General features: G+C 40.2%; 1 protein-coding gene across 1 annotated transcript; it reads left to right on the top strand.

Moving 5' to 3' along the window:
- LOC138968214 (uncharacterized) lies at positions 1-27,961 on the top strand. The gene is made up of 4 exons (XM_070340766.1): positions 1-469; positions 20,891-21,035; positions 22,859-23,070; positions 25,499-27,961. The coding sequence occupies exons 1-4, from the start codon at positions 409-411 to the stop codon at positions 25,750-25,752; spliced, it is 672 nt and encodes a 223-aa protein (XP_070196867.1). The 5' UTR covers positions 1-408; the 3' UTR covers positions 25,753-27,961.

The raw sequence follows: 27,961 nt of genomic DNA, 5'->3' as shown, positions 1-27,961 counted from the left end.
CATATTATTTATGCTGCGTTGGGGATTATGACGAGAACTTGGCCTGTTTTCCTTTCACGCAACGTGTAGCGGGCTGGTATAATCTGCAGTGCGTCGTCGGTCCTGCTGAAGTTACATAGGTGAGCGGAGCCCCTTACGTTGTTTTTGCCGCTCGTGCGCACATGACGAGGTCGGGTGAGTCGCGCAGAGATGTCGGCATCATTAATATTGTATTGGCTAGCCAGACTTACTGCTCGTCTCGTTCCGCTGATTTTGCACGTGCGCACAGGGTGTGGTCTATGGATGATTGACGGTTGTTGGCCCTGGCCCTGTGTGGCAGAACCTGGAAGCAAAACTACACAAGTTGGTCTGAGGCACAGTCACAAGATTTTGTGTGGGTGACTGGTCAAAGAAATATCGAGCTTCATCATGATGTGCCGAAACTTCCTTCTGACTGTCTTAGTTTTCATCTTTGCGGAACGATGCGAAGGTAACATCCGATCATGGCGTGTTTTGCTATATATGTTTATTGTCCTTTTTTGTATTCTGTACTTATGCTTTTATATTTAGGGTTTTTTCTCTCCAGTATTAAGTAATAAACCGAAAAGGTAAATAATCCTGTTCTATAAGCTTTGCCTATTTGTATATATGTATATATTTTTCTTTTCCCCCCTTTTTTTTATACATAACTTTATTGTCCTATAGGTGGGAAATTCGGGTCGCTTCCTCCCAGTGGAAAGCTAGCAGCAACATAGTCGCGCTACCCAGGTGTGTGCGTGTTTAGGTGTAACCAGCCACTTGCACTTATGGCAGAATGACCGAGGTCTTTTACGTGCCACAGTGGCGACTTGGGGGTGGAACATTGATACCGTTTCTGAGTCTGCACATAAAGTTGACCCGTGTCCGTCCCGGCCCGGATTCGAACCCGTGACCCAAGGATGACAATAAGTCCAGTGCTTGACCAACTAAGCTACCGGCCGGGCGCTGGATTTCTCAACCCTATTAATTTTGTAAAATGCAAAATATCAGCACTCGAGTTTCTTTTATCATAACTAATGCTGGATTAAACAAAAATCATCTGCAATTGGTTAAAGAATCTTACTTTATTTTGATTTTATTTTTACTGATTCTGTTTCATTCCTGATTTCAATTTATTTGATTTAGTTTCATTTTATGTTATAACTATTTTAAATTATTCTATTATTATTCATTTGATTGAAGTTCCTTTGTATTGTTTATGCTGTGTTCTGTATGTGTAATTCGCGATTGAGGCACGACTTTCAGATTTGCACTCATCTCAACATAAAAAAAACTATGATTTATTACTTAATTTATATAACTTTAAACACACAGTCCTTCAAAGTTGTTATTGTTACCGACACTATTGTCAAAGGATTGTACATATTGTTTTGTGAGTATAAACAACAACAACAACAAAACATTTAAAAAAAACACAGTCCTTCGTCATGTAAACAATTCCGCAAGCAGGCTTTCACATTGGATAAGACCATCTAATCCTCCACATGGACACATACCACATCGCTAATCTTCAAGAACAATGTCCATATACAGGGTGTCTAAAAAAAATAAGTACCCGATTTTCTTTCAATACTTCAGACAAGTCAGTAACTTTATTGAAATCATGTTTGCGTGATATTGTAGTCAGTTCATAGAAGTTCTGTCCCCAGTTCACAGCTTTTAGTTGAGATCGTCTGTTTCTTCACACCACGTGATCAATGTAGCCACCCCGTTTTCCAATGACAGACTGCATCCTCATTGTCATATTGTTCATTACATTGGGGAATGTTTTCTGTGGGATGTTCTGGATTTCTCTGAGAATGTTTGCCTTCAGTTGTTGTAGGTTTCTTGGTCTGGGGTACATATTAGCGTATTAGCTTACATATGAGTTTTTCCATTTCTGGGTACTGATGTTTCAATGATTTTTGTTGGCACTTTTTTTGTTAGACACCAAGTCTCTCGGTCAACGTTGCGCCGTGTAGTTATGCCTCTAGAACACAAAAATAAAATTAACGAAATAAATGTCAAATCATTGCTTTGCGTTACGATTTTGTCTCAGGGTCACAGTGAACTCCAGATGCTTTGTTTGGTATTTTTCCCAGGCTTCCTTAAATTGGGGACACAGTTGTTTCATTCCTTGTTCAGAATTTATTTTCCTGAATTTGGTTTCTTAAAAAGCCACCGGTGGCAAAACAAATTTCTCACCAGAACAGAAACAGGAACAGCAAAGTTTAATACATTCTTGTCCATTTATGTAATGTAAGATTTCGCGCCAAAAGTAAACGTTAATTGTCTGTGCCACAGATGAATGTACAATCAAACATAAAGATACCAAGTACATTATGTAATGTTCGTGTTTTATTGATTAAAAGGGTACGCTAAAGCGTCTTCAAAACAAAAAGAAGAAAAAACAAGTCGCGTAAGGCGAAAATACAACATTTAGTCAAGCTCAGTCGAACTCACAGAATTAAAATGAACGAATTGCATTTTTTCCGCAAGACCGTACACTCGCAGCATCGTCTGTCCACCGCTCGTGGCAAAGGCAGTGAAATTAACAATCCAGAAAAGCGCGGTAGCGGTTGCGCTGAGGAGGATAGCACGATTTTCTATATCTCTATTCTTTTTAACTCTGTGAACGTGTTTTTAATCCAAACATATCATATCTATATGTTTTTGGAATCAAGAACCAACAAGGAATAAGATGAAATTGTTTTTAAATCGATTTCGGAAATTTAATTTTGATCATAATTTTTATTTTTTTAATTTTCAGAGCTTGTTTTTAATCCAAATATAACATATGCATTATGTTTTTGGAATCAGAAAATGACGAAGAATAAGATGAAATTGTTTTTGGATCGTTTAATAAAAAAATAATTTTAATTACAAGTTTCCGATTTTTAATGACCAAACTCACTCATTAGTTTTTAAGCCACCAAGCTGAAATGCAAAACCAAACCCCGGCCTTTGTCAAAAATTGCTTGGCCAAAATGTCAATCAATTTAATTGAAAAATGAGGGTGTGACAGTGCCGCCTCAACTTTTACAAAAAGCCGGATATGACGTCATCAAAAGTATTTATAGAAAAAAAGAAAAAAAACTTCCGGGGATATCATTCCCAGGAACTCTCATGTCAAATTTCATAAAGATCGGTCCAGTAGTTTGGTCTGAATCGCTCTACACACACACACGCACAGACACACAGACACACACACACACACACACACATACACCACGACCCTCGTCTCGATTCCCCCTCTATGTAAAAAGAAACAGGAACCTAATGGTCTTTACTATACACAATGATCATTATTTTTCTGTTGTTGGTTTTAATGGGTTTTTTTTTGGGGGGGTAAGTTCTAACTAGGGAACCCTACCGGACCTTCCGTGTTTTGCACATCTACGAACCCTCTCGCTCTCTCAGGTCCAGCTCTGAAAAGCTCCTCAATTGCAAACTACGAAAATTTAAACTGGAAATATACGTAGATAAATCCTTTAAGTATCATACCCCTTTTGTTTGGAATTCTCTGTCCGCTGACTTCCGCAGTTGCTCTTCCCTGTCACAGTTCAAATCTAAATTAAAAGCACACCTTTTCCGCAATTATCTACCGTAAATTTACTTTCAAGTCTGGTCCGTGATGGTCATTTTTGCCCCATGTACTGTACATAGTTATTCACGTATGCGTGTTGCGAGCGCGCGCACACGCGCGCGTGCATGTGTTGGTGATAGTGTATTATAATGCAATGTGTATTATAATTCGTTTGGGTGCGCGTGTATTTGTGACGATAATGTATTAGATAGTGCAATGTGTTATTCATTAATTATGTGTGTGATTGCACTGAGAATAATGTTGTGTTATTGTTTTCCCCCCAATGATTGTACAGCGCATTGAGCAGGGTTTAAACCCTGGATACACGCGCTTTATAAATATTATGCTTTATCATTATTATAATTTGGCCATTTGAACAGACACATAAACACACACATAAACACACACATAAACACACACATAAACACACACACACACAATTGCAAGAAATTTAACAATATTAGAAAAAAGTTAGTAGAAGAAGAAGTATCAAACTGTGACTTAAGGAAACCAAGCGATCTGTTATTTAACAAGTCGCGTAAGGCGAAAATACAATATTTAGTCAAGTAGCTGTCGAACTCACAGAATGAAACTGAACGCAATGCCATTTTTCAGCAAGACCGTATACTCGTAGCATCGTCAGTCCACCGCTCATGGCAAAGGCAGTGAAATTGACAAGAAGAGCGGGGTAGTAGTTGCGCTAAGAAGGATAGCACGCTTTTCTGTACCTCTCTTTGTTTTAACTTTCTGAGCGTGTTTTTAATCCAAACATATCATATCTATATGTTTTTGGAATCAGGAACCGACAAGGAATAAGATGAAAGTGTTTTTAAATTGATTTCGACAATTTAATTTTGATAATAATTTTTATATATTTAATTTTCAGAGCTTGTTTTTAATCCGAATATAACATATTTATATGTTTTTGGAATCAGCAAATGATGGAGAATAAGATGAACGTAAATTTGGATCGTTTTATAAATTTTTATTTTTTTTTACAATTTTCAGATTTTTAATGACCAAAGTCATCAATTAATTTTTAAGCCACCAAGCTGAAATGCAATACCGAAGTCCGGGCTTCGTCGAAGATTACTTGACCAAAATTTCAACCAATTTGGTTGAAAAATGAGGGCGTGACAGTGCCGCCTCAACTTTCACGAAAAGCCGGATATGACGTCATCAAAGACATTTATCAAAAAAATGAAAAAAACGTTCGGGGATTTCATACCCAGGAACTCTCATGTCAAATTTCATAAAGATCGGTCCAGTAGTTTAGTCTGAATCGCTCTACACACACACACACACACACGCACAGACACACATACACCACGACCCTCGTTTCGATTCCCCCTCGATGTTAAAATATTTAGTCAAAACTTGACTAAATACAAAAAGACGAAAAAATTCAAAAATTGCTTGGAGCCTTTGTTTTTAATTGTTTCAATATTGAATGAAATAATTTGTACATTATTTATCCATTCATTTATTGTACAACTTGTGTCAATATCCTTAAGGGTTGATGACAATAAATTCTATTCTATTCTATTCTATTCTATTCTATTCACACACACACACACACACACACAAACACTACGCACATACACACACACACACACACACACACACACACACACACACACACACACACACACACACACACACACACACACACACACACACACAGATACAGCAATACACCAAGGGAAAACAGATTATTTAAAAAAATGTTGAGCAATAGAAGATGAAATAAATTTTCTAGATAATTGCATAGAAAACAAACAACTTCGAAAAGCTTTCATGAGTCAAATAAAAAAATAAAAATAAATCCCTGCGCTTAGAACTGTACCCACGGAATTCGCGCGATATAAGCCTCATATTGATTGATTGATTGATTAATCAACCTATATATTTATATAGGATGTACCAAGTCAACTAATGCCAGTAGACACTGTACAAATAAATTGGGAGAATTTGTATCTTAAAAAAAACCCCAATGAATTCATTTTTTTTTTTTTTTACATTCGCTTGTCTTATAAACACTACGTTTCATGACAATAAAAATTATTCTATTCTATTCTATTCTATTCTATTCCATTCACACATTCATACACCTTTACGACACGTCCTAAGTTAACCTAAACGCGTGACTAGTTCCCTCCCCAAAATAGTCAGTCATGGAAAGCTGCAATACGGTAAACGGTACAATGCTTTGGCGCGGAGGTCGTAACAATGCTAACACAATTAGTGCGCAGTCCCAACCAGACACGCTTCTTTGTTGGCTCTGACCAGCACTTGTCGCGCCCCGTTCCCTGTCATAAATGATTAATTAGTTTTGAGGCCACCGCTACGTGTCAGAGAGTTTACTGGCACAATCTGATCATGGCGATTTGAGGTTGGAAAGTACGCAGTGCTTTACAGTCGAACGTCTTTACAAGACCTCCCAAAACTAAAGAATAATGATCATGTCTTAAAGGCACACTCGTCCTTTTTATATTTAGTCAAGTTTTGACTAAATATTTTAACATCGAGGGGGAATCGAAACGAGGGTCGTGGTGTATGTGCGTGTGTGCGTGTGTGCGTGTGTGCGTGTGTGTGTGTGTAGAGCGATTCAGACTAAACTACTGGACCGATCTTTATGAAATTTGACATGAGAGTTCCTGGGTATGAAATACCCGAACGTTTTTTTTCATTTTTTTGATAAATGTCTTTGATGACGTCATATCCGGCTTTTCGTGAAAGTTGAGGCGGCACTGTCACGCCCTCATTTGTCAACCAAATTGGTTGAAATTTTGGTCAAGTAATCTTCGACGAAGCCCGGACTTCGGTATTGCATTTCAGCTTGGTGGCTTAAAAATTAATTAATGACTTTGGTCATTAAAAATCTGAAAATTGTAAAAAAAAATAAAAATTTATAAAACGATCCAAATTTACGTTTATCTTATTCTCCATCATTTGCTGATTCCAAAAACATATAAATATGTTATATTCGGATTAAAAACAAGCTCTGAAAATTAAATATATAAAAATTATTATCAAAATTAAATTGTCCAAATCAATTTAAAAACACTTTCATCTTATTCCTTGTCGGTTCCTGATTCCAAAAACATATAGATATGATATGTTTGGATTAAAAACACGCTCAGAAAGTTAAAACAAAGAGAGGTACAGAAAAGCGTGCTATCCTTCTTAGCGCAACTACTACCCCGCTCTTCTTGTCAATTTCACTGCCTTTGCCATGAGCGGTGGACTGACGATGCTACGAGTATACGGTCTTGCTGAAAAATGGCATTGCGTTCAGTTTCATTCTGTGAGTTCGACAGCTACTTGACTAAATATTGTATTTTCGCCTTACGCGACTTGTTTTAAATTCAGGGGTTTGAAGCCAGGATATATTATGACAGTAAGCGTAGAGTGCTGCCCTGTCACGTAGTCTCAAACCAAATTGGAAATCCAAAGCATCATCATTATAATCATCCTCATCTCATTAATTCAAAAATGATAAATTCGTCTTTTTTGAAGTTTAAAAAAAAATATTGACTTGACTTGACACTCAGTGTTTATTCAGTTACATAAGTACAAAGCCATGGAATGTATGTAATCATTAAGGAAATTCACGTGACCTCAGGCATAACACGTTGTCGGCTATCAAGTCAAGTCAAGTCAAGTCAATATTTATTTTTTAAAACTCCTAGGGTTACATGAAATTGAAATTTGTTTACAATAAACACAACAAAAAAGATATGTAATAATGGGACACAACACTTTAAAATTAACCAGAAATAAATCACACTTAAGCAGGACTGTATTTGTTTATGTTTTCGTTTTTATATTTAGTCAAGTTTTGACTAAATATTTTAACATCGAGGGGGAATCGAAACGAGGGTCGTGGTGTATGTGCGTGGGTGCGTGCGTGTGTGCGCGTGTGTGTGTGTGTAGAGCGATTCAGACTAAACTACTGGACCGATCTTTATGAAATTTGACATGAGAGTTCCTGGGTATGAAATCCCCGAACGTTTTTTTTCATTTTTTTGATAAATGTCTTTGATGACGTCATATCCGGCTTTTCGTGAAAGTTGAGGCGGCACTGTCACGCCCTCATTTGTCAACCAAATTGGTTGCAATTTTGGTCAAGTAATCTTCGACGAAGCCCGGACTTTGGTATTGCATTTCAGCTTGGTGGCTTAAAAATTAATTAATGACTTTGGTCATTAAAAATCTGAAAATTGTAAAAAAAAATAAAAATTTATAAAACGATCCAAATTTACGTTTATCTTATTCGCCATCATTTGCTGATTCCAAAAACATATAAATATGTTATATTCGGATTAAAAACAAGCTCTGAAAATTAAATATATAAAAATTATTATCAAATTTTTTTTTCGAAATCAATTTAAAAACACTTTTATCTTATTCCTTGTCGGTTCCTGATTCCAAAAATATATAGATATGATATGTTTGGATTAAAAACACGCTCAGAAAGTTAAAACGAAGAGAGGTACAGAAAAGCGTGCTATCCTTCTCAGCGCAACGAATACCCCGCTTTTCTTGTCAATTCCACGGGCACTGCCTTTGCCACGGGCGGTGGAGTGACGATGCTACGAGTATACGGTCTTGCTGCGTTGCGTTGCGTTCAGTTTCATTCTGTGAGTTCGACAGCTACTTGACTAAATATTGTATTTTCGCCTTACGCGACTTGTTTGTTTTAATACAAAACGTGAACAACTAATCAGAACTCTTTCAAACTATTCTTAATAAAATATATCAAATTCAATAACTCGTTTTTTTGTTCATTCAAATAAATGTTTCAATTTGACTGCATTTGAATTTCTACGAAAATACAATGGTAACAAGTGTTAAAAAAAATTACACTGAAATATATAATGAAATTCATCTCCGAGTTCTCGATACTGGCATTTAACACATAGTTGTCACGTTTCATAGATCACCGAAGATGATTATGAACGGTCAATTACTGCTAACTGACTAACCACACCACGATCCACTCTCGCAGTCACACAAAAAAGATAGAATCAACAAAGTATAAGTTTCAGACGCCTGTTTATATACGAACTCGCCACCTCCCTCAATACTTCACTTCAAAAGATGTTTTACGTCCAAGACGTAAAAAGATGGTAACTGACAAAAGTGCCAGTCAAAGTTTAGTAAATGATAATAACACGCTGATCTCGTGTAAAGTCAGGAAAGATAACTGTTCTGCCAAAAGCGCTGGTTATGCAGGTGTCACACACCCCACGTTGTCACCACTCGAATAAAATCACAAATACACAAGGTGACTTGATGGTTAAAGGCGCAATGACATGGTGCACTTAGCTTTTAGTTACGGAGTGGGCGACCCGTAAATAGTTCTTTCGCACTATTGCTCCGCTGACTGTAGTGCCGGTTGGTGTGGGGCGAAGCAGTGAATCGTGGGAAAATCAGGCGCCTCACTCAGCTGCTGGAGATAAAGGGTGGTCCTGTAGGTGACGTCACTGCCTGCCGGAAGACCCCTGCAGACGGTGACGGCCTCTCCGGTTATCCCAGCAGCAGCAAAACAGTAGAACACCAGGTTACAGCATACAGCAGCACCGCAACACCAGGTTACAGCATACAGCAGCACCGCAACACCAGGTTACAGCATACAGCAGCACCGCAACACCAGGTTACAGCATACAGCAGCACCGCAACATCAGGTTACAGCATACAGCAGCACCGCAACACCAGGTTACAGCATACAGCAGCACCGCAACATCAGGTTACAGCATACAGCAGCACCGCAAAGATAATACAGCAGCTGCAACAAAAAGCATCGGTGCACTAAACATGCCACGCAACCCTTTACACTCCACCTTTAAACATGTCACCTTTACATATTTCATCGAGCACGTGGGCCTGCACAACGAACTTTTAAAACAACAAATCAGCCATTTTCCCTCCTTCTCATATCTGCAAAAAACATATACAGATTATACTTTTAGCGTCACAAAGAGCATATTATGCGCTAACCTGGAAAGAACAACAGAGAGTATTTCATTCCACAAACATTGACTCGTCAAACAGCGTTTAATAACGATTTATTACCTCAACAGCCCATGAATGTGTAGCTCTCCTTAAGCGAATCCGCTTCCGTATATGACTTATCGCCTGTCGGCGAATTTGTAGCCACAACCCTTGTACTGAGTCTCTTCTGCGTTGAAATCCTCCAACACCCAGTCAAGTAAACACCTGACGACCTCGTCGTCAGAAAATATCTTGCAGCGAAAAGGCGGTCACTTCTCCGTTGTTCCAAGAGCCCTCCTGTGCAGTGCAGAGCAGGCACGTTGTCAAAAAATATATCACCACGTGTTGAAGACCATCAACTCCTAGACAAGAACACCCGACCTTAGCGCCTCAAAGTATATGCCGAAATGGGCAGTATCACGTCTCTCCCCCTAACTCGTCAACAACATCACATGACTCCAGCGACCAATCGCTATCGTCACAAGTATAGCGCAGTTTTAGTTGATTTTGCTAAGCCAGCAAAATCCCGCACGTGGAAACCCTGTGCACAATATCACACCTCGCACCCAGCTCAGGCGTGGAGATAAACGAATTTCACGTGCTAAGCTAAGTCAGCAAAAATCAGTTGACAGTTGCGATAAGCACAGGCACTTTGCATCGCAATTTCGGAAAGGCACCCTACAGAGAGTTTCTTCCCCAATCAATGTCACCAAACCGTGACAATATTCTTTCGTTATGTGGTATATTTAATATTCGGCCTTTCTGAATTGGCAATTTATGATTTAATGTTCTAAAGCATAAAAAAGAGAGTGCTAGGTTATGGGGTTTGTTTATTTGTTTGTTTAACGCCCAGCCGACTACGAAGGGCCATTTCAGGGCGGTGCTGCTTTGACATATAACGTGCGCCACACACAAGACAGAAGTCGCAGCACAGGCTTCAAGTCTCACCCAGTCACATTATTCTGACACCGGACCAACCAGTCCTTGCACTAACCCCATAATGCCAGACGCCAGGCGGAGCAGCCACTAGATTGCCAATTTTAAAGTCTTAGGTATGACCCGGCCGGGGTTCGAACCCACGACCTCCCGATCACGGGGCTGACGCCTTACCACTAGGCCAACCGTGCCGGTCTAGGTTATGGGGTGAAATGTTCAAATAATTTTCAAATATAAATGTATCTTTAAACAATCAAGTTTTGACTAAATGTTTTAACACAGGCAGGGAATCGAGACGAGGGTCGTGGTGTGTGTACTGTATGTGTGTGTGTATGTATGTGTGTATGTATAAAGCGATTCCGAGAAAACTACTGGAACGATCTTCATAAAACTTCACATCAGAGTTTCTGGGTATGATATCCTCAGATTTTTTTTCTCAGATTTTTGATAGATTTCTTAAATGACGTCATATCCGGCTTTTTGTGAAAGTTGAGGCGGCACTGTCACATCCTCATTTTTCAACCGAATTGATTGAAATGTTGATTAAGCAATCTTCGACAAAGTCCGGACTATGGGATTACATTTCAGCTTGGAAGCTTAACAATTAGTTAATTAATTTGCTCATTAAAGTTGTCATCAAAATCGAATTTTCAGAAACAGATTAAACAATGATTGCATTGTATTCCTCATCTTCTCCTGAATTCAAAAATATATAGATATGTCATGTTTACCATAAAAATGTACTCAGAATGAAAGGAAATAGGTTTAGTAAGTACAACGGACGCGTGCTTCGCGGCGGCGAGCGTGACCCGTCTCGGTCTTCGGTATGGTTAGTCGAGACTATCTGAATGTAGTCTCGGCGATGATTGGTTTGTGGTGTTGATCTTGATTAAATGTTTTTATATGGCTTCACGCGACTTGTTACATTTAGTCAAGTTATTAACATTGACTGGGAATCGAGATGAGGGTGTGGTGTATGTGTGTATAGATCGGTTCCGAGAAAACTACTGGATCGATCTTCATGAAACTTCACATATGAGTTCCTGTGTATGATATCTCCGCACGTGTTTTTTCGTTTTTTCGATAAATGTCTTTGATGACGTCATATCCGACAATTAGTGAAACTTGAGGCCATCACGCCATCAATTTTCAACAAATTGGTCAAGTAATCTTCGACGAAGCCCGAACTTAGGTATTGCATTTCAGCTTGAAGGCTTAAAAATGAATTAACGAGTTTTAAAGTTGTCATTAAGATCGAATTCTCGCAAACAGATTTAAAATTGATTGCATCGTATTCTTCATCAAATTCTGAATCTAAAAATATATACATATGTTATGTTTACTCTTAAAATGTGATCACAATTAACAAAAATAGATTAATTTATCCTATGACCTGCCTCTTTGTCTCTGTTAGCTGTTGAGGGGATTATTCTGGATAATCCATCACAACCATATGGATTATCCATCACAACCGAGTCTCGATCTCACCTGTCATTGGTCATTGTCTTTGATCTCAGAGTACATTTGAATAATTTAGAGGTCATCTGCATATTTATCGTTAACTCCGGGACTACTTTTTTTTCAGCAAAACGATTGAGATATTCTGCGGTATAAAAGTCAAACTGACGTTTGGCTAACGATCTACTAACATTATCATTGAAGAAATAAAGAAAACAACAAAGAATGTACATAATCTGTTTGGGTGAATAGAGCTGAGTGAAGATTATGAGTTGTCCGACGCGGTGAGGCTGAGAGAGAGAGACAGAGAGCACAAGAGAGAGTAACAAAGACACACAGTGATTCAAGGCGCACAACTCTAGTAAAGTTGTCGTAACGAGGTACGCTTCATGGGCAACCGCTTAGATCAATCCCAAGAGTATCCTGATTCAAAATCTTGAGCGACAAAATAAAACTTACACTAAAACAGTATGCTTATTGTTTTGTTCATTTGTTATCGCTTTTAGAGCATTGATTGCTAAAATTAATATGGTTCAATAGAACAAGGCTGTCTCATCAGTCGTCTGCTACAGATCTGTCGTCTGCTGCAGGATCTGTCGTTTGCTATACATGTAGTATCTTCGGCTCAAGTTGACCAGCATGGAAATTGCCATTTTCAAAGTTGGTGATACTGTTAGAATAAAAGGTGGCGAAGAAGGTCGGATCTTGGACATACAGAGACCACTAGGCTACATGCGTTGCCGCATAAAAACAACTCGACAGTGGTGCGCCGTTTTCCCCCAGACAGATACCTAATGGCCTAATTATACAACGACAGACATCAAAGTTAGGCTCACCTAAATCAGTAAGTGACGATTGAAGAAGTAGGTCATACAAATTTGAACACTGAAGCACAAAGGCTCGAATAAGCACAAACTCAGCTATCATCTTCATCGCTTGTAAAATCACACACGCGGTCTTTCGAATCCTGAACTCAGGTCTAAAATGAGTTACTTCCCTTCGGGTATCATTCTCTCCCGTCGCTAGCTGTGAAGCGAAGATTATCAGAATGCGGTCTTTCGCAGTTTTGACGAATGCCAGCTCGGGTAACCGACTGCATTCAACGGCACAATCCTGGAAACAAAAAGACAAAAGGGGACTCGTTTCGCACATGAATATCATGACACGATTTTTGGTGGCAGAAGGTATGATGAGCAGTAAACAGGCACTCGCAGAGTTTGTGTCAAAAAGTTCGTTTTTTTTAATGAAAACGTCGGAGTAATGGGATAAAAAGCTTACACACCTCGTCCTGAATATCGTGCATATTTTCCCTCGGGTCGTTTTACAGGTATTACCTCGCCAGAGGCTCGGTAATACATCAAAATCGACCCTTGGCAAAATATGCACGATATTCAGGCCAAGGCAGAGGTCAAACGTGAGATCCGCCATGCAAAGACTACCTATCGCCAGAAGATTGAAGACCACTTCTCCTCGAACAACACCCGTGAGGTCTGGCGAGGCCTCCAGCAGGCCACAAACTATAAGCACAAGGCTGCGCCTTCAGACAATGTTGACCCTGACTTACCTGACAAACTGAATGTGTTTTATAGTAGGTTTGACCAGAAGAACCCCTCACTCGGTTACCGCCCTCCTCTCCCTGACGATGCGTCTCTTTTGGCGCCGGCATTTACCATCCAGGAGAGTGAGGTCAGGGGTCTCTTCCGTAAACAGAATCCAAGAAAGGCTTCTGGTCCTGACCTTGTCTCAACATCGACCTTGAGGTCCTGTGCTGACCAGCTCGCGCCTGTTTTTACTGACATTTTTAACACTTCTGTGCAGCAGATGTCTGTGCCACGGTGCTTCAAGTCTTCAGTAATTGTCCCAGTCCCCAAAAAGCCCAAGGTAACTCAGCTGAATGACTTCCGCCCTGTGGCACTGACATCTGTCATCATGAAGGTCCTGGAGCGGTTGATTCTGCGGCACCTGCGGGCTTTCACGGGTCACCTGTCTGACCCACTCCAGTTTGCTTACCAAGCCAACAGGTCCGTCGATGATGCCGTCGCCATGGGTCTTCATTTTGTCTTGCAGCACCTTGAGAACCCTCGCACCTACGCTAGAATGTTGTTCATTGATTATTCCTCCGCATTCAACACGATCATCCCTCACAAGCTCCTCCACAAACTGATTGGTCTCGATGTCCCTCTCTCTCTCTGCCACTGGCTTCTAGACTTCTTGCTTGACCGTCCTCAGGTCGTCCGACTCAACAACTCACTCTCTGCCTCACTCACTCTAAACACTGGTGCCCCGCAGGGCTGTGTTCTGTCCCCTCTACTCTTCACCCTTTTCACCAACGACTGCACCTCCGCTCACCCATCCACATACATAATCAAATTCTCAGACGACACCACCATTGAAGGCCTGATTTCTGACTCCAATGAGGACGCTTACCGGGGGGAGGTTCAAAGAGTGGTTGAGTGGTGCTCTGAAAATGATCTCGAGCTAAACGTTCTTAAAACAAAAGAAGTCGTTATCGACCCTCGACGAAAGAAAGACCCCATCTTGCCCCTTGAAATAAATGGGGAAGCTGTAGAACAGGTCTCTTCATTCAAATTTCTCGGCACACTGATCTCTGAAGACCTGAAATGGGACGGGAACACCACGTCCATCATTAAGAAGTGCCAGCAGCGGCTGCACTTCCTGAGACAGTTGCGCAAGTTCCGTATGTCACAGCAAATCATGGCGCAGTTCTATCGCGCAGTCGTTGAGAGCACCCTGTGTTTTTCTATCACGGTCTGGTATGGCAGCACCACTGAGAAAGAGAAACAGCTACTGGAGAGCATTGTGCGGACAGCCTCCAAAATCGCGGGCTGTGACTTCCCTTCCGTTGCCTCTATCTTTGAGTTGCGCTCAGGTCGAAAAGCAGGAAAGATTGTTCGCGACCCCTCCCACCCGGCAAACCACTTCTTCGAGCCTCTTCCATCTGGTAGGCGCTACAGAGCTTTGAAAGCCAGAACTAGTCGCTTTCGCTCTAGCTTCATCCCCCATGCTGTACTGACAACTCCTGTAGTGAAGACGTTGTAATATACTGTAGTTATAGGATTGGGGGGGGGGGGTTCTTTTGTTACTTAGTCCTTTCACTGCATTCCATTACTGTTCTCATAACTTGTGATAGTGGAAATATGTGCAATGTGGAATGGTCCTTATTTTTTAGGTGCTGGAGTAGTTCTGTGATGGTAGTAGTTTTGTGCAATGCGACTCTAAGTTCAGGTGCTTGAGTGGATCTGTGATAGTCTGTTAATACTGTTGTTTTAAACTGTCTAGATCATGATTATATAATTTTATGTGATGATCTGACTAAATGATAATAATTACATGTACTACTTACTTTTAAATGGATTATAAATTTTAGGTATTGTTCTAGTATTCACTAATGTTGTATTGATATTACTGGCACCCCTTTTAAACTGATATGGTTTTTACGTTTACAAGGCGACGATGTGAATTTGTGATGTAGATATGTGGCTGGTTATGTGTGAGAATGTAAATAATTGTGTGTGTGTGTGTGTGTGTGTGTGTGTGTGTGTGTGTGTGTGTGTGTGTGTGTGTGTGTGTGTGTGTGTGAGTTGTGTCTGTGTGTGCATGACAGTGTAATGTACGTATGTATGCATGCATGGTGATGTGTGTCTGCATATGTGTCTGGTTGGTTTTTATTTTATTTTTACCGTGCCGTGCCAAGATGAAATCCTTTTGCAAAATTGGTGAATAAATATCTTGTATCTTGTAGAACTCGGAGTGTGTAACCTATATTTATTTATTTATTTATTTATTTAGTGTTTAACGTCGTTTTCAACCACGAAGGTTATATCGCGACGAGGGAAAGGGGGGAGATGGGATAGGGGAAAGGGGGGAGATGGGATAGGGGAAAGGGGGGAGATGGGATAGAGCCACTTGTTAAGTGTTTCTTGTTTACAAAAGCACTAATAAAAAAATTGCTCCAGGGGCTTGCAACGTAGTACAATATATGACCTTACTGGGAGAATGCAAGTTTCCAGTACAAAGGACTAAACATTTCTTACATACTGCTTGACTAAAATCTTTACAAACATTGACTATATTCTATACAAGAACCACTCAACAAGGGTAAAAGGAGAAACATAATCCGTTAGTCGCCTCTTACGACATGCGGGGGGCAGAGAAATAAGGATGTGGAAAAGAAGACTTTTGGTAAGTGAAATAAAGGTGATGGATCCAGTCAGGTAGAAATAAGACAACAAGAAAAGAATTGGAAAACTGCAGGGAATAGTAGGAAGAGTTTTCTTGGAAGGAAATATAGGTGAAAGGACTGGTAAGGCAGAAATAAGACAAAAGAAGAGAAGTAAAGGGGTGGGGTAGCTCTGTGGAAACACTCCCGCCGCGTGAAGGCGACCCCATGGGAGCACAAAAATAGATTAATTAGTACTACGATTAAAATTTAAGAAATCGATCAAAATATAATTGTATCTTATCCTTTATCATTTCCTGATTCCAAAAACATATATATATAATATGATATGTTATATTTAAAACAAGCTCAGACAGTTAAAAAGAATACAGAAAAGCGCGCTTAGCACAAAACGCTACCGCGCTATACTGACTTGACAATTTTACTTCGTTTTGCACGTGAAGAGTGAGCGATTTCCTTCTCGCGGGGATTGACGAACCTGTCTTGTCTTGGTGAAAAACTACAGTGCGTTCAGTTTCATTCTGTGAGTTCGACAGCTTGACTAAATGTAGTAATTTCGCTTTACGCAACTTGTTGTTGTTGCTGTCGTTCTTGTTGTTTCTGCTGCTGCTTCTGATGTTGCCACGGCACTGTTGCTGTAAACACTGTTTCAGTCCCTTTCTTCAGGTCTGTTTCTTTGTTCCTCCTTTTTTAGTTCTTTAACTATTAATTGCCATTTGATTAAGTAAGAATACTTTACTCTTCATTTACAGAGGATAGAAAAAGAGTACCAACAATGAACATACAAAATATCCCAGGAGTTTGCACTCAAGCATCAGCAAGTAATAATGCTGCACTCTTTATTTTTAGAGGTTAGGGGGAAAAGTACCACACATAATTACAAAAAGTTATCCTGGGAGTTTGCCTTTTTAACATCAGCAAGTAATGTTCGATAATTTACTTTTTATTTACAGAGATAGTGAGAGGAAAAAAAACACGTAAATAAATAACTTTATTTCTAGAGTTTGCCTTCAAACATCAGCAAAATCTGTGACAGGCAGATCTTATTGGCTGCACTTAAACACCACCCCCCCTCTCCCACCACCAACACCACCACCACCACCACCCCACCCCCATTCCCACCCCTCCGCCCCTTCTGTCCATAGCTACGCGCGCAGCCTTTACCTTTCTCACGCAAATCCTGCGACAACTGATATACTCATTTTGCCGTCCGGCCGTCGTTAGCTTTTTAAATCAGTATTGTAACAAAAAGAACTTTTCGTCTTTGCCTTGCTTTACGAGTAAGCATTACATTAACTCTTACTGGTTTGGGGGTTTTAGGGCATATTTTACAGTGCTGTTGGTGCCTACTTGCCGAGTGGCTATCTGGGGTCATATTCTAAATGAAATATAGAAAGTTATATATCAAATGAAAGGAAAATGAATAAGCTTTTCATATTTGCAAAGAGAATTGTGCTATCTTTAAAGGTAAAATTTTTTATGGGGGTGACAACATGATTTTTGTTGAAATTTGTAGGCCCATTTTTTGGAACACGTGACAAACACAAAGAAGACATTTTTTTGTGTTCAGTTTATTTTAGATATGCTGCTAACTAGTCTGTTTGGGCATTCATTTTACATAACATAGCAAAGTTTTATTGAGTTTTGCTGATAAACAAAAAAGTTATTGTCACCTGAATACCCCCATCCAAATTTCAAAGTTGGACGTTTCATGACATACGCATGCCTAAGGCACACAAAAAAAATAGTCTGTTTACGGTATCCCGACCGACCCTATTTTTTCCCGCGACCCTAGACTTTTTTTTGGCATTTGGGAAAAAAAAAGAAGAAAAATTTGGAAAATAATTTTAAAATATGGTTTTTTGAAAGAAAAAAAAAGTAAAAAAAGAAAAAAAAAGTCTGTTTTTTGGCAAAATAACTTAGAAATATGTTTTTTGGGGGAAAAGAAAAAAAAGAAAAAAAGTCCCGACCTACCGACCCTATTTTATTGGCCTATGTTACCGTTAACAGACTTTTTGTTGTTGTGCCTAATAATGCATTCCTATAACTAACTTATAACAAAAACCCAGCTTGTTTCTGTCATAAAGTGTGTCTAACATATGAGTTTATCCACTGTCCGACCCATCCAATGTAAAATAACATTTTTTTGTTTTGATAATTAGATAATTGTTCAGTGGAAAACTACAGGGGGTAAGGGAGCGAACTGGTAAGAGTTAAAGGCATTCAATGAACATACACAGAATACAAAGGTGAAAACACTGATTCATTACAGAGAATGTTGCTCGGTTTCTTTTATTTATTGTGTCCATTTAACGGGTATCGACCAAATGTCATGCGTGCAACAGTACTTTCCATTGAAAGACAATGAACTCTATTTAGACAATTTACAGGGAAAAACTCGTGTAATTTCGCCTCTGTTTGTGGTATACTACTGAACAAACTTTGACTGACTTTTTGAAGAGTGCAGAGCGAGCTTCATAAATAGAGACAAATCAAACAAAATATGACTATTAGCAAAATACGACAATTAACAATATCGAGATTGTGACGCAAAGGTGTGTGTTTGCCTACATTAGTCGTTCTCATTATGTAATTTACTTCGATAATTTCTAGTTTGATTTACATCGCCGGCATTTTGCAAGCGAGTAGCCACACGATCTTGAGATAAAGTTCATTATCTGTTTCATAAGTGTCTGTCTGTCTGTCTGTCTGTCTGTCTGTCTGTCTGTCTGTCTGTCTGTCTGTCTGTCTGTCTGTCTGTCTGTCTGTCTGTCTGTCTACTGCAAAGACCTTTGGGCCGACGAACAAGTAAATGTAACGTTTTGTTTTGTCAATAATAAACGTTCCAATAACCTCCACTTCTTTTTTTATATTTTTATTCTTTCGTTCTCCTTATCACATTCGTTTAAGGCGATACTAGTGAATTCAGGTTACTTCCCCTGCTTTGTGACGTCATTGGCTTTATTTATGCAAGAAGGTACTTGCCTATCTGTTTTTCTACACAGGCAAAAAAAAAATACTCAATTATTTCCCCGTAGCGAGTCGGGAATAAATGGATTTTTTTTCAAAACAATACAGATCATATACTTAGTAATGAGTACATCTCTAGTTAAGTGTACTAAAGCCTATTTAAATGTCCTGTATATTCAATGTTTCAGTTATATATTGTGCGGATCACTCTAGCTGTCGTTGTATCGTTAATATAAAAATGAGAATTTATACAAGGAGTAATGTCCCTTAATTTCTTTTTGTAAAGCCAAGAAATATACTCGATAATTTGCCCTGAAGTGTCGGGAGCAGATGATTATTTCGACACAATATTGTTCATATACTTAGTAATGAGAAAATATCTTGTCAAGCATATACTGATGAATATTTGATCACTAAGCAGGCAGGACCCGACTTCGCCCGGGGTATTAGAAGAACCCTTTGGTATTTAATTGCTTTTATGTGAGTTCTGTTTTATTGTCAGACTTTTTATGTGTAACTATGTGTCTATTACTTATCTTACGTGGGTTTTTTCATCTTTTTAAAAACAATTTTTCTAGATTATCTTACATAACTATAAGTGGTCGTTGTCTATGAATTGTTTTTAATGCTTGTATGTTATTTCTTACGAGAAAACTTTTTATATGTAAACTGTTAAATTTTAATGTCTAATGTAAAGCGCCATGAGACTGCCATTCGGCGGTGAACAGCGCTATAAAAGAATGTTTTATTATCATTAGTATTAATTGTTCTAAGAACCACCACAGGAGTTATTTGAATCATACATAATTATCAGAAAGCCACGAATAAAAGACAGTTATCGAAAAACAACTCAAAAACAAACTTTAAGGGGAAATGGGTTACTTCCCTTGCTTGTTCATGAATTGAAAAATGTACGAAATGCAAAATACTGTATGACCTTAAAAGCACTTGAAGACAGGTACTACCCGATCAGTTTATGATATACTGATGCTTTCTATCCATTTGTCTACACAAATGTATCAGTTATTATAAGGAAGGCCAACAATGTCAATGACAATCACAATCTAAATTAAATTGTTTTATAGAAATGCGTCTTCATTACAGTATAGCCAATGTATCTTTGACTTCTGAAGGTCAAAGCCACAAGAAAATGTAGCAGCATAAATCAGGTTTTTTTCCCTGCTCTTTGAAAAACCGTGTAAATAATTCAGTGAAGAAAATAATCGATTCGCTACATTCATTTCACAAACAAGGGTAACAAAAATCGTTCAGTGTTAAAAAAAACCCCAGCTTTTTTCTGTCATTTCTTATACGCTGACGTCCTTCTTTATTCAGGTTTCGTCCTATTCGCGGTGTTGAATGACACAGGTCCAGCAGTGGACATCCTGAAATGTGCACGCTGTGACGTCATTCCTGGTACGCGTGACGTCATGCTTTATTCAGGTTTAGTCTTCTACGTGATGTTGAAGGACATACAGGTCCAGCAGTCGACATTCTGACATTTGCATGCTGTGACGTCATCCCCAATACGTCATACTTTATGCAGGTTTTGTCCGCTATGTGGTGTTCAATTCAATTCAATTCAATAACAAATCAATTCAATAACACCTTATTATCTGAATGCAACAAACCGACTTTTTTTCTTTTGGCTCGTGTAGAAAACGAGCCACGGGTCGGCAACAGAGTTGCCACCCATTTGCACGCTGTGACGTCATCCCTATACTCTGACGTCATTCTTTATGCAGGTTTCGTCCGCTACGTGGTGTCGAATGACACACACCCGCAGTGGCAAGCCAACGATCTGTGCAAAGCCAGAGGGTATTACGGCCTGGCAGTCATTGATACACCGGAAAAGTGGGAGTTCGCCAAGACCTCTCTCGCCAGCCTGCCGTGAGTATTATCCCGGTCACACGTGCCATGTGCTGGATTTTGACGGCGATATGCCCCGATTTGATAACTTTTTCAGATCGGCGTAATCGGCATGGTCGTGGTTAAGGACCTGGAGCTGTGTGAACGGGGCCTGTACAATAGGCGTTGTTCTGATATGTCTATGTCTGGGGTTTGAAAGAAATATGACCCCGATTGACCTACAATCTAAAAATCGCTAATATTTTTCAAATACTTTCGCTGTGATATTTTAAGATTGTGCTAAAATAAGTGTGGAAAAAAGAGAACTCTACCGGACGATATACTGTGAAAGAGTTGCACACCGTCTAAACAGTGAGTCGAACAGTCGCCGCTGAGCAGTCGAGGCAACACTTCAGCCGAGAAAGAGAATAGTGAGCTCAGCTTCACGTGTCAAAATGCGCTCCACGCAGCTCAATATTTGCTATCCTTTTGACAGCTCCACACCCCCTACCCGCCACTACCTGCCACTGGTGCTTATTGCCTGGTGTTTTTTTTAAGGGGGTAGGGTGTGTGAGTGGTGTGTGTGGGTGGGGGGAGGGTGAGTGGGGAATGGGTGCTTGGAAGTCATTTTCAATGTCACCAATTATTTGTGCATGTGTTGATGTTGTATATATTAAACAGCATAGACCACAGAGCGTAAGTATAGGGCTAGAGTTCATCACAGAAGAGGGGGTCCTGCACCTGCTGGTGTCGTACGTCTTTTACGGCATAAACCACAGAGCTTGGATCGGGCTTGAATTTATCGCAAGAGAATGGGTGCCGAGGTGATTAACACTATAATGATAGGTTCCGGGGTGCCTGGGTACTTAAACTGTTGGTTTGGGATGGGAGGCTATGTCAATGCTTAATAGATCGTTGATGTCGTATTCTTTTACAATACAAACACGAAAGATTGGCATGGCGTTCATCACATTTGAAGAGTGCACAGGTACATTGGTGGCAAGTTCTACTCTACTCCACGCAAGGCTTAGTTAGCCATATGTTGGTGTCGTTAACTTTTAACTATGTATACTTTTTTTTTTAAACTTTTTATGAATGTATTGTTTTGTCAATAACAAACGTTCCAACAACCTACCTTTCTTGTTTTGTTTTATTCTGAATTTCGGAACGTTGGCAGTCTCTTTGTTTTTGGATTTACTTTTAACAGCACAGACAATAAAAACAGATTTGGGCTAAAGTTCATCATCTGCGACGGGTGCCCAGGTAGATTGGTGACACGTTTTCCTCGTGGGGGAGGGATGTTGGGTTGATGACTCAAGGCTTAGTTAGCTAATGTGTTGGTGTCGTATGTCTTTAACAGCACAGGCAACAGCGTGGTTCTGCCTGGAGTTCATTACAAGAGATAAGATGCCGAAGTAACTAGGAGACAAGTTCTACTCATGGAGGAGGGAAGTTGAGTTGGGTTGGGTTGGGCTGAAAATTCAGGGCTTATATAGCCATGTGTTGGTGTCGTATGTCTTTAACAGCACAGGCAACAGCGTGGTTCTGGCTGGAGTTCATTACAAGAGAGAGGATGCCGAGGTGGCTGTGACTCAAGTTTTACTCGTGGATGAGGGAAGTTGAGTTGGGTTGGGTTGGGTTGGGTTGAAATGTCAGGGTTCATTTAGCCATATGTTGGCGTCGCATGTCTTTAACGGCACAGGCAACAGTGCGTGGATTGGGCTTGAGTCCGTCACAGTTGAAGGCGATCCCAAGTGTATCGGGGACATGGTCTACTCGTGGAGGAGGGAAGTTAAGTAGGGTTGGGTTGGGTAGAACATTCCGGGCTTACTTAGCCATATGTTGGTGTCGAATGTCTTTAACAGCACAGGCAACAGTGCGTGGATCGGGCTTGAGTTCGTCACGATTGACGGGGAGCCCAAGTGGGTCGGGGACAAGGTCTACTCGTGGGGAGCCTGGGCTGCCAACGAACCCAACTGGGCCAACACGGCTGTGCTCGTCATGCATGACGGCGCTAACTGGGTGTGGAGGACACAGGGCACCAACTATCAGCACCAAGTCATGTGCTACTTTGAGTGTGAGTACAGTTAAACCCCCATTTTAACCCCACCCCCCCCCCCCCCCCAATTTAAGACTTGCTCCTTTTTAAGACCCTGTTTTCCCAGACTTTTTTTTTCCATAACCCCTGCAAAGTTTAATAAATAAATAAGAATACTTTATTATCTCATAGAGACTCCCTCCTTTTTAAGACCGGATTTTCACAGACTTTTGGAGGTCTTAAAAAGGGGGTTCCATGGTATTGACTTGCGATGTCATCTATATATATATACGACTAGTGTCTGTCTGTCTGTCTGTCTGTCTGTCTGTCTGTCTGTCTGTCTGTCTGTCTGTCTGTCTGTTCGCGATGCACGGCCAAAGTTCTCGGTGGATCTTTTTCAAATTTGGACACCGTATTCAGCTACACCCCGGACACAACCTCATCGATGAGATATTTCAACACGTGCTCTCATCGCGCAGCGCTGTGCGCGCTGAACCGATTTTTTTTTTCTTTTTTTTTTCGGGATCCACTACCAGTAACTCTTCCTTATCTTCTCCAGTGTTTTCAGCCGCGATTATCTCCCTTCCTCCGTGTGGCGTCAATCCATATTCCCGTTACTACGTTACTATTTTTAGAAGGTCACTGCACGTTACTATTTTTAGAAGGTCTCCAGTGTTTTGCGCGTTTATCTCCTTTCCTTCGTGCGCCGGCTCTACTTCTTCCCGGCGAAGCCGGTACTCGGCGAAGCGGGTAATCATCTAGTCGACAATAAATGTGATTTACAATGCGGAGGTTCAGAGAAAAGTACTCTGCATTCCCCACTCCCCAGAAAGCCCCCCCCCCCCCCCCCCCATCCCCTTCGATTTTCAGACGTTTATAAAAGCATGGGTTTGTTCACAAAATGTGACATTGTGTTGTTGATGTTCATCCTTTGTGTATAAGTTACAGCTCCGTCCATCCATGGTATCGCCTGATATTTTGTCGAGACTGGGTCAATGAATCACGCGATACCATGGATGGACGGAGCTGTAACGTATATATGGAATGACCAAAGTAAAGAGAATTTGTTATGGGATGTGGAAACAAATCATTGGAAATTCACCATGGGCAATCAACCCAAGCCTAGACGTTGTAGAACTATATTTTGTTTCAGTCTTGGCAAGGCCAGTTTTGTCCAGTTCCGGAAAAGACATCATGAATTCATTCACCCTGCCGAGACGAAAAAAACAATTCCATGGATGAAAACGTATAAGCTTATATCCCGTGACGCATCAAAGCTAAATTTTGTTTTAAAATGTCTTCACAACGAACAGATAACTTATAACGACATAATCGCCTTCACAAGACAGGAACAACGCACACTTTGTTTTTCGTCTGCTACAAATCTAGTCTTGTAGGTTGACGGAGAGAATAAAGCTTCAATCGTACCTTCATCAACAGGAATAAATGCTCAATCCGCTGTCAGTTCGCAACTGAACCTTGTCTTTTTTCTTTAACTTTTTGGTTAACATTGAAACGGCAATCCAAAAGAGTGTTTCAGCTGTTTCAAGACACAGGCTTAGCTCCTTCTTTTGAGTTGCTTTTCAGTCTAAAATGACACCGGAAGCGAACAAATTGTCGCGTATACTGTCGTCACAAAAAGACGTCATGACAAAGTTACACGCAAAGCGAAAGAGACTTTGACGTCATTTACTTTTGTTCGGAATGTTCCGTCTGTTCCTAGCTTGTCAGTGAAGACCTGACGTGAGTAAGCTTACCCAAAACGTCTTTGTTCTCTATTCACATTGCAGCTGTGAAATAATCAGTCTTGTGTCTCGGTCGTGTAGGTACAGAGTTTGCTTCTGCAATCATTGTGTTCGTGTTGATGACGGCTTCATAAGACAAATCAGCGAATCTATCGTGAGGAAGACGTGTATGTACAAATCACCGAACCCAACCCATTTTTTGTGTGCATTTTTCTGAAGAATAAACTGCATGTGGTTAATTTCATCCGTTTAATGCTTGTCGAAACGAGCCATAAGGCTTTAGAATAAAAGATTTCACGCATTGCTTGGCCATCTGATCACAGATGAGGTCGCAGTTTGTAGGTTGAATCTATGAATCGGCCAGAGATAGATCTGCATTTCTGGTACGACCTTCCAGATTATCAACAGCGGGTTCATGGTCGGAATCAAGAGGTCAAATTTGCGTGGCTCCCAATCATTTCATAAAAGATTTCCATTTTCTTGTTTCTGCGGCTGCGCAAGTTATTTTGCCTAGGTCATGGCCGAACTTTAGGCCTACGGAGAAATATCGCTGGATATTTTCTCCCTAGATTAACAGAGACAAAGAAGGGAAGTCATGCTGTATGTCTATTTACGTGCGTCTGTCTGTCTGGCAGTCTGTCTGGCTGTCTGTCTGTCTGTCTGTCAGTCTGTCCATTTGTCTGTCTTAATGTATGTCTTAATGTATGTCTGTTTGTTTTCAGTCGACAGCATGGGAATGACCAAGCACTCCAACACTAACGTTGACCTGGACACAGTCACTCCTCAACTGACCAAGACCGCTACCTCCGTGGCGGACTGCGCTATGATGTGCGCCTCTGTTGGGTCGTGCCTCTACCTCACCTATGACGCAGGCACTGACGCGTGCAACATGTATGACGCTGGTGTGACGTCACTTCTGACCAATGGCAAGGCGAGCCCCAATGCTTTCACTCTCTATGCCATTCGAGCAGTGTAGAGTTACAACGTATGGACATGCAATAAGCACCATAACGAATTAACAAGATGATAATTATACGGATTTCTTTTTAATCTCTGTACCTGTCGAGCGGTATTGTCTGCTAGCGGACATACAATAAGCACCATTACGAATTAACCAGATGAAAATGTTTCTTTCTTTATTTGGTGTTTTACGTCGTTTTCAACCACGAAGCTTATATCGCGACGGGGGAAGGGGGGAGATGGGATAGAGCCACTTGTCAATTGTTTCTTGTTCACAAAAGCACTAATCAAAAATTTGCTCCAGGGGCTTGCAGCGTAGTACAATATATTACCTTACTGGGAGAATGCAAGTTTCCAGTACAAAGGACTTAACATTTTTTACATACTGCTTGACTAAAATCTTTACAAAAATTGACTATATTCTATACAAGAAACACTTAACAAGGGTAAAAGGAGAAACAGAATCCGTTAGTCGCCTCTTACGAGCATCGGGTAAATTCTTTCTCGTCCCAACCAATATGGGACTCCCCCTAACCCGCGGGGGGTAGATGAAAATCATACGGATTTCTTTTCAATCTCTATACCATTCGAGCGTTGAAGAGATACAACGTATTAGTCTGCGTGCAGACATGCAATAAGCACCATTACAAATTAACCAGATGAATACAAATAATACGTATTTCGTTGTAGCTAATACAGACTCCGTGTATGTTTTTTTGACTTACCCGAGCAGCCAGGAGAGTCTTATAATGAGTCATTTCCTCTCTTTATCTGTAGCAGACACACACACTTACATCCATATATATTCATATATTAGATAGTTGACTCACCTAGCCAGGAGAGTCTTTGTAATGAGCTGTGTTGCATCAGTCGGCCGTAGACGAATTAACATTTACTATACGATTTTCTCGAGTGTTTGGTAAGATAGTGCTTTAAAACTTCCCGCACCTGTAGGATTCGGTGATCTCGAGACACAATGAAAGTCTAGCTGACCCTTGTCAAGTTTCAATGTCACAGCAGGGGTCAAGTTCCGGTTTACAAATCATCAACAACATAACTATTAATTTTTTTTTAAAGTTTTGCATGTACATCATGTTGGGGCTTTTAATCAAGTAACATGCATCCCTCAGTACATAGAATTGTCCATTCATACTTTATCATTCACAGTTGGCAAAAATATGACATAGTTCTTTAACTTTTTAAGTCAAAGCGAGGTCAAGTTCGAGAAAATATCATTTCCTTGAACATTTTTTAAGTTTTAATTTTGAAACGTTCAGGGTGTAGGGGTCCATAGACAGGATACTTTCTTGTGAGAAACAAATTATGAATTGAAATGAAACTTCTTTGAAAACTGACAGTCCGCACGATCGCCAGCTAGTAAAAACCGCCTGGCAACTCGCCCGGCTAGCCAACGAAAATTCTGGTCCATGGCTACACTTTTGGTTGTAATAACGAGTTTGAAAGCCATATAAACCCTGCAGATGCAGCAACTGTGGTGTTAACCTTCGCCGGTGGTCGTGGGTCCGTGTGGACCCAGAAGGGTGTTTAATTGCAAATATCTCTTAAACTAGTTGGATTTTTTTTAATGAGCTTTTAAGAATGCCTCAGGCACCTAGAAAGCTCTTATGTCCTAACATTTCAGCGAGAAGTAATTAAAAAATAAAAGTCATATTTAGACTACAAACATCGTGGGGCCGTGCGGACCCGTGTTTCTCAAATAAGGAAATGAGAAGCATGGGTCCACACGGCCACACGATGACTTCCATGTGTAGTCGATAACCCGGACGAGCGAAGGTTAATGTACCAGGCCAGCGGGCTAGTAACTTTCTTGAGGTTACTCGCCCGGTTGGCGAGTTAAGATTGTGAGATTTGGCTATCCCTGAACTGACATTGAAGACATTCCATGCAAGGATGTACTTGTTGTTTCTGTGTACAGCAAGGTTCGTTTCTGTTGTTGGCTGGTTGATTTCTTGGTTGGTTTTGTAAAGTAACAAATTGTGTTTGTTTTCATCTACTTAAATGTACTGCCTAAAATTGTTCATACAATTTTGAAATCAAGAAATGGATTTATTGGGGAAATATGTTCCTTTAAATATTGTTTTTCGTGCAAAAACACTCTGTTTTGGGAATTCACCTAATCATCTTATAGTCAACTTCTTGTTTTTGTGTATCTTTTATTTGTTTGTTAAATTTTACGGTTAATAAAATATTGTTTTTACATTACA

The sequence above is a fragment of the Littorina saxatilis genome, linkage group LG6 (genome assembly GCF_037325665.1).
Source record: "Littorina saxatilis isolate snail1 linkage group LG6, US_GU_Lsax_2.0, whole genome shotgun sequence".
NCBI lineage: Eukaryota > Metazoa > Mollusca > Gastropoda > Littorinimorpha > Littorinidae > Littorina > Littorina saxatilis.
This window is presented reverse-complemented; position numbering and strand designations above follow the sequence as displayed.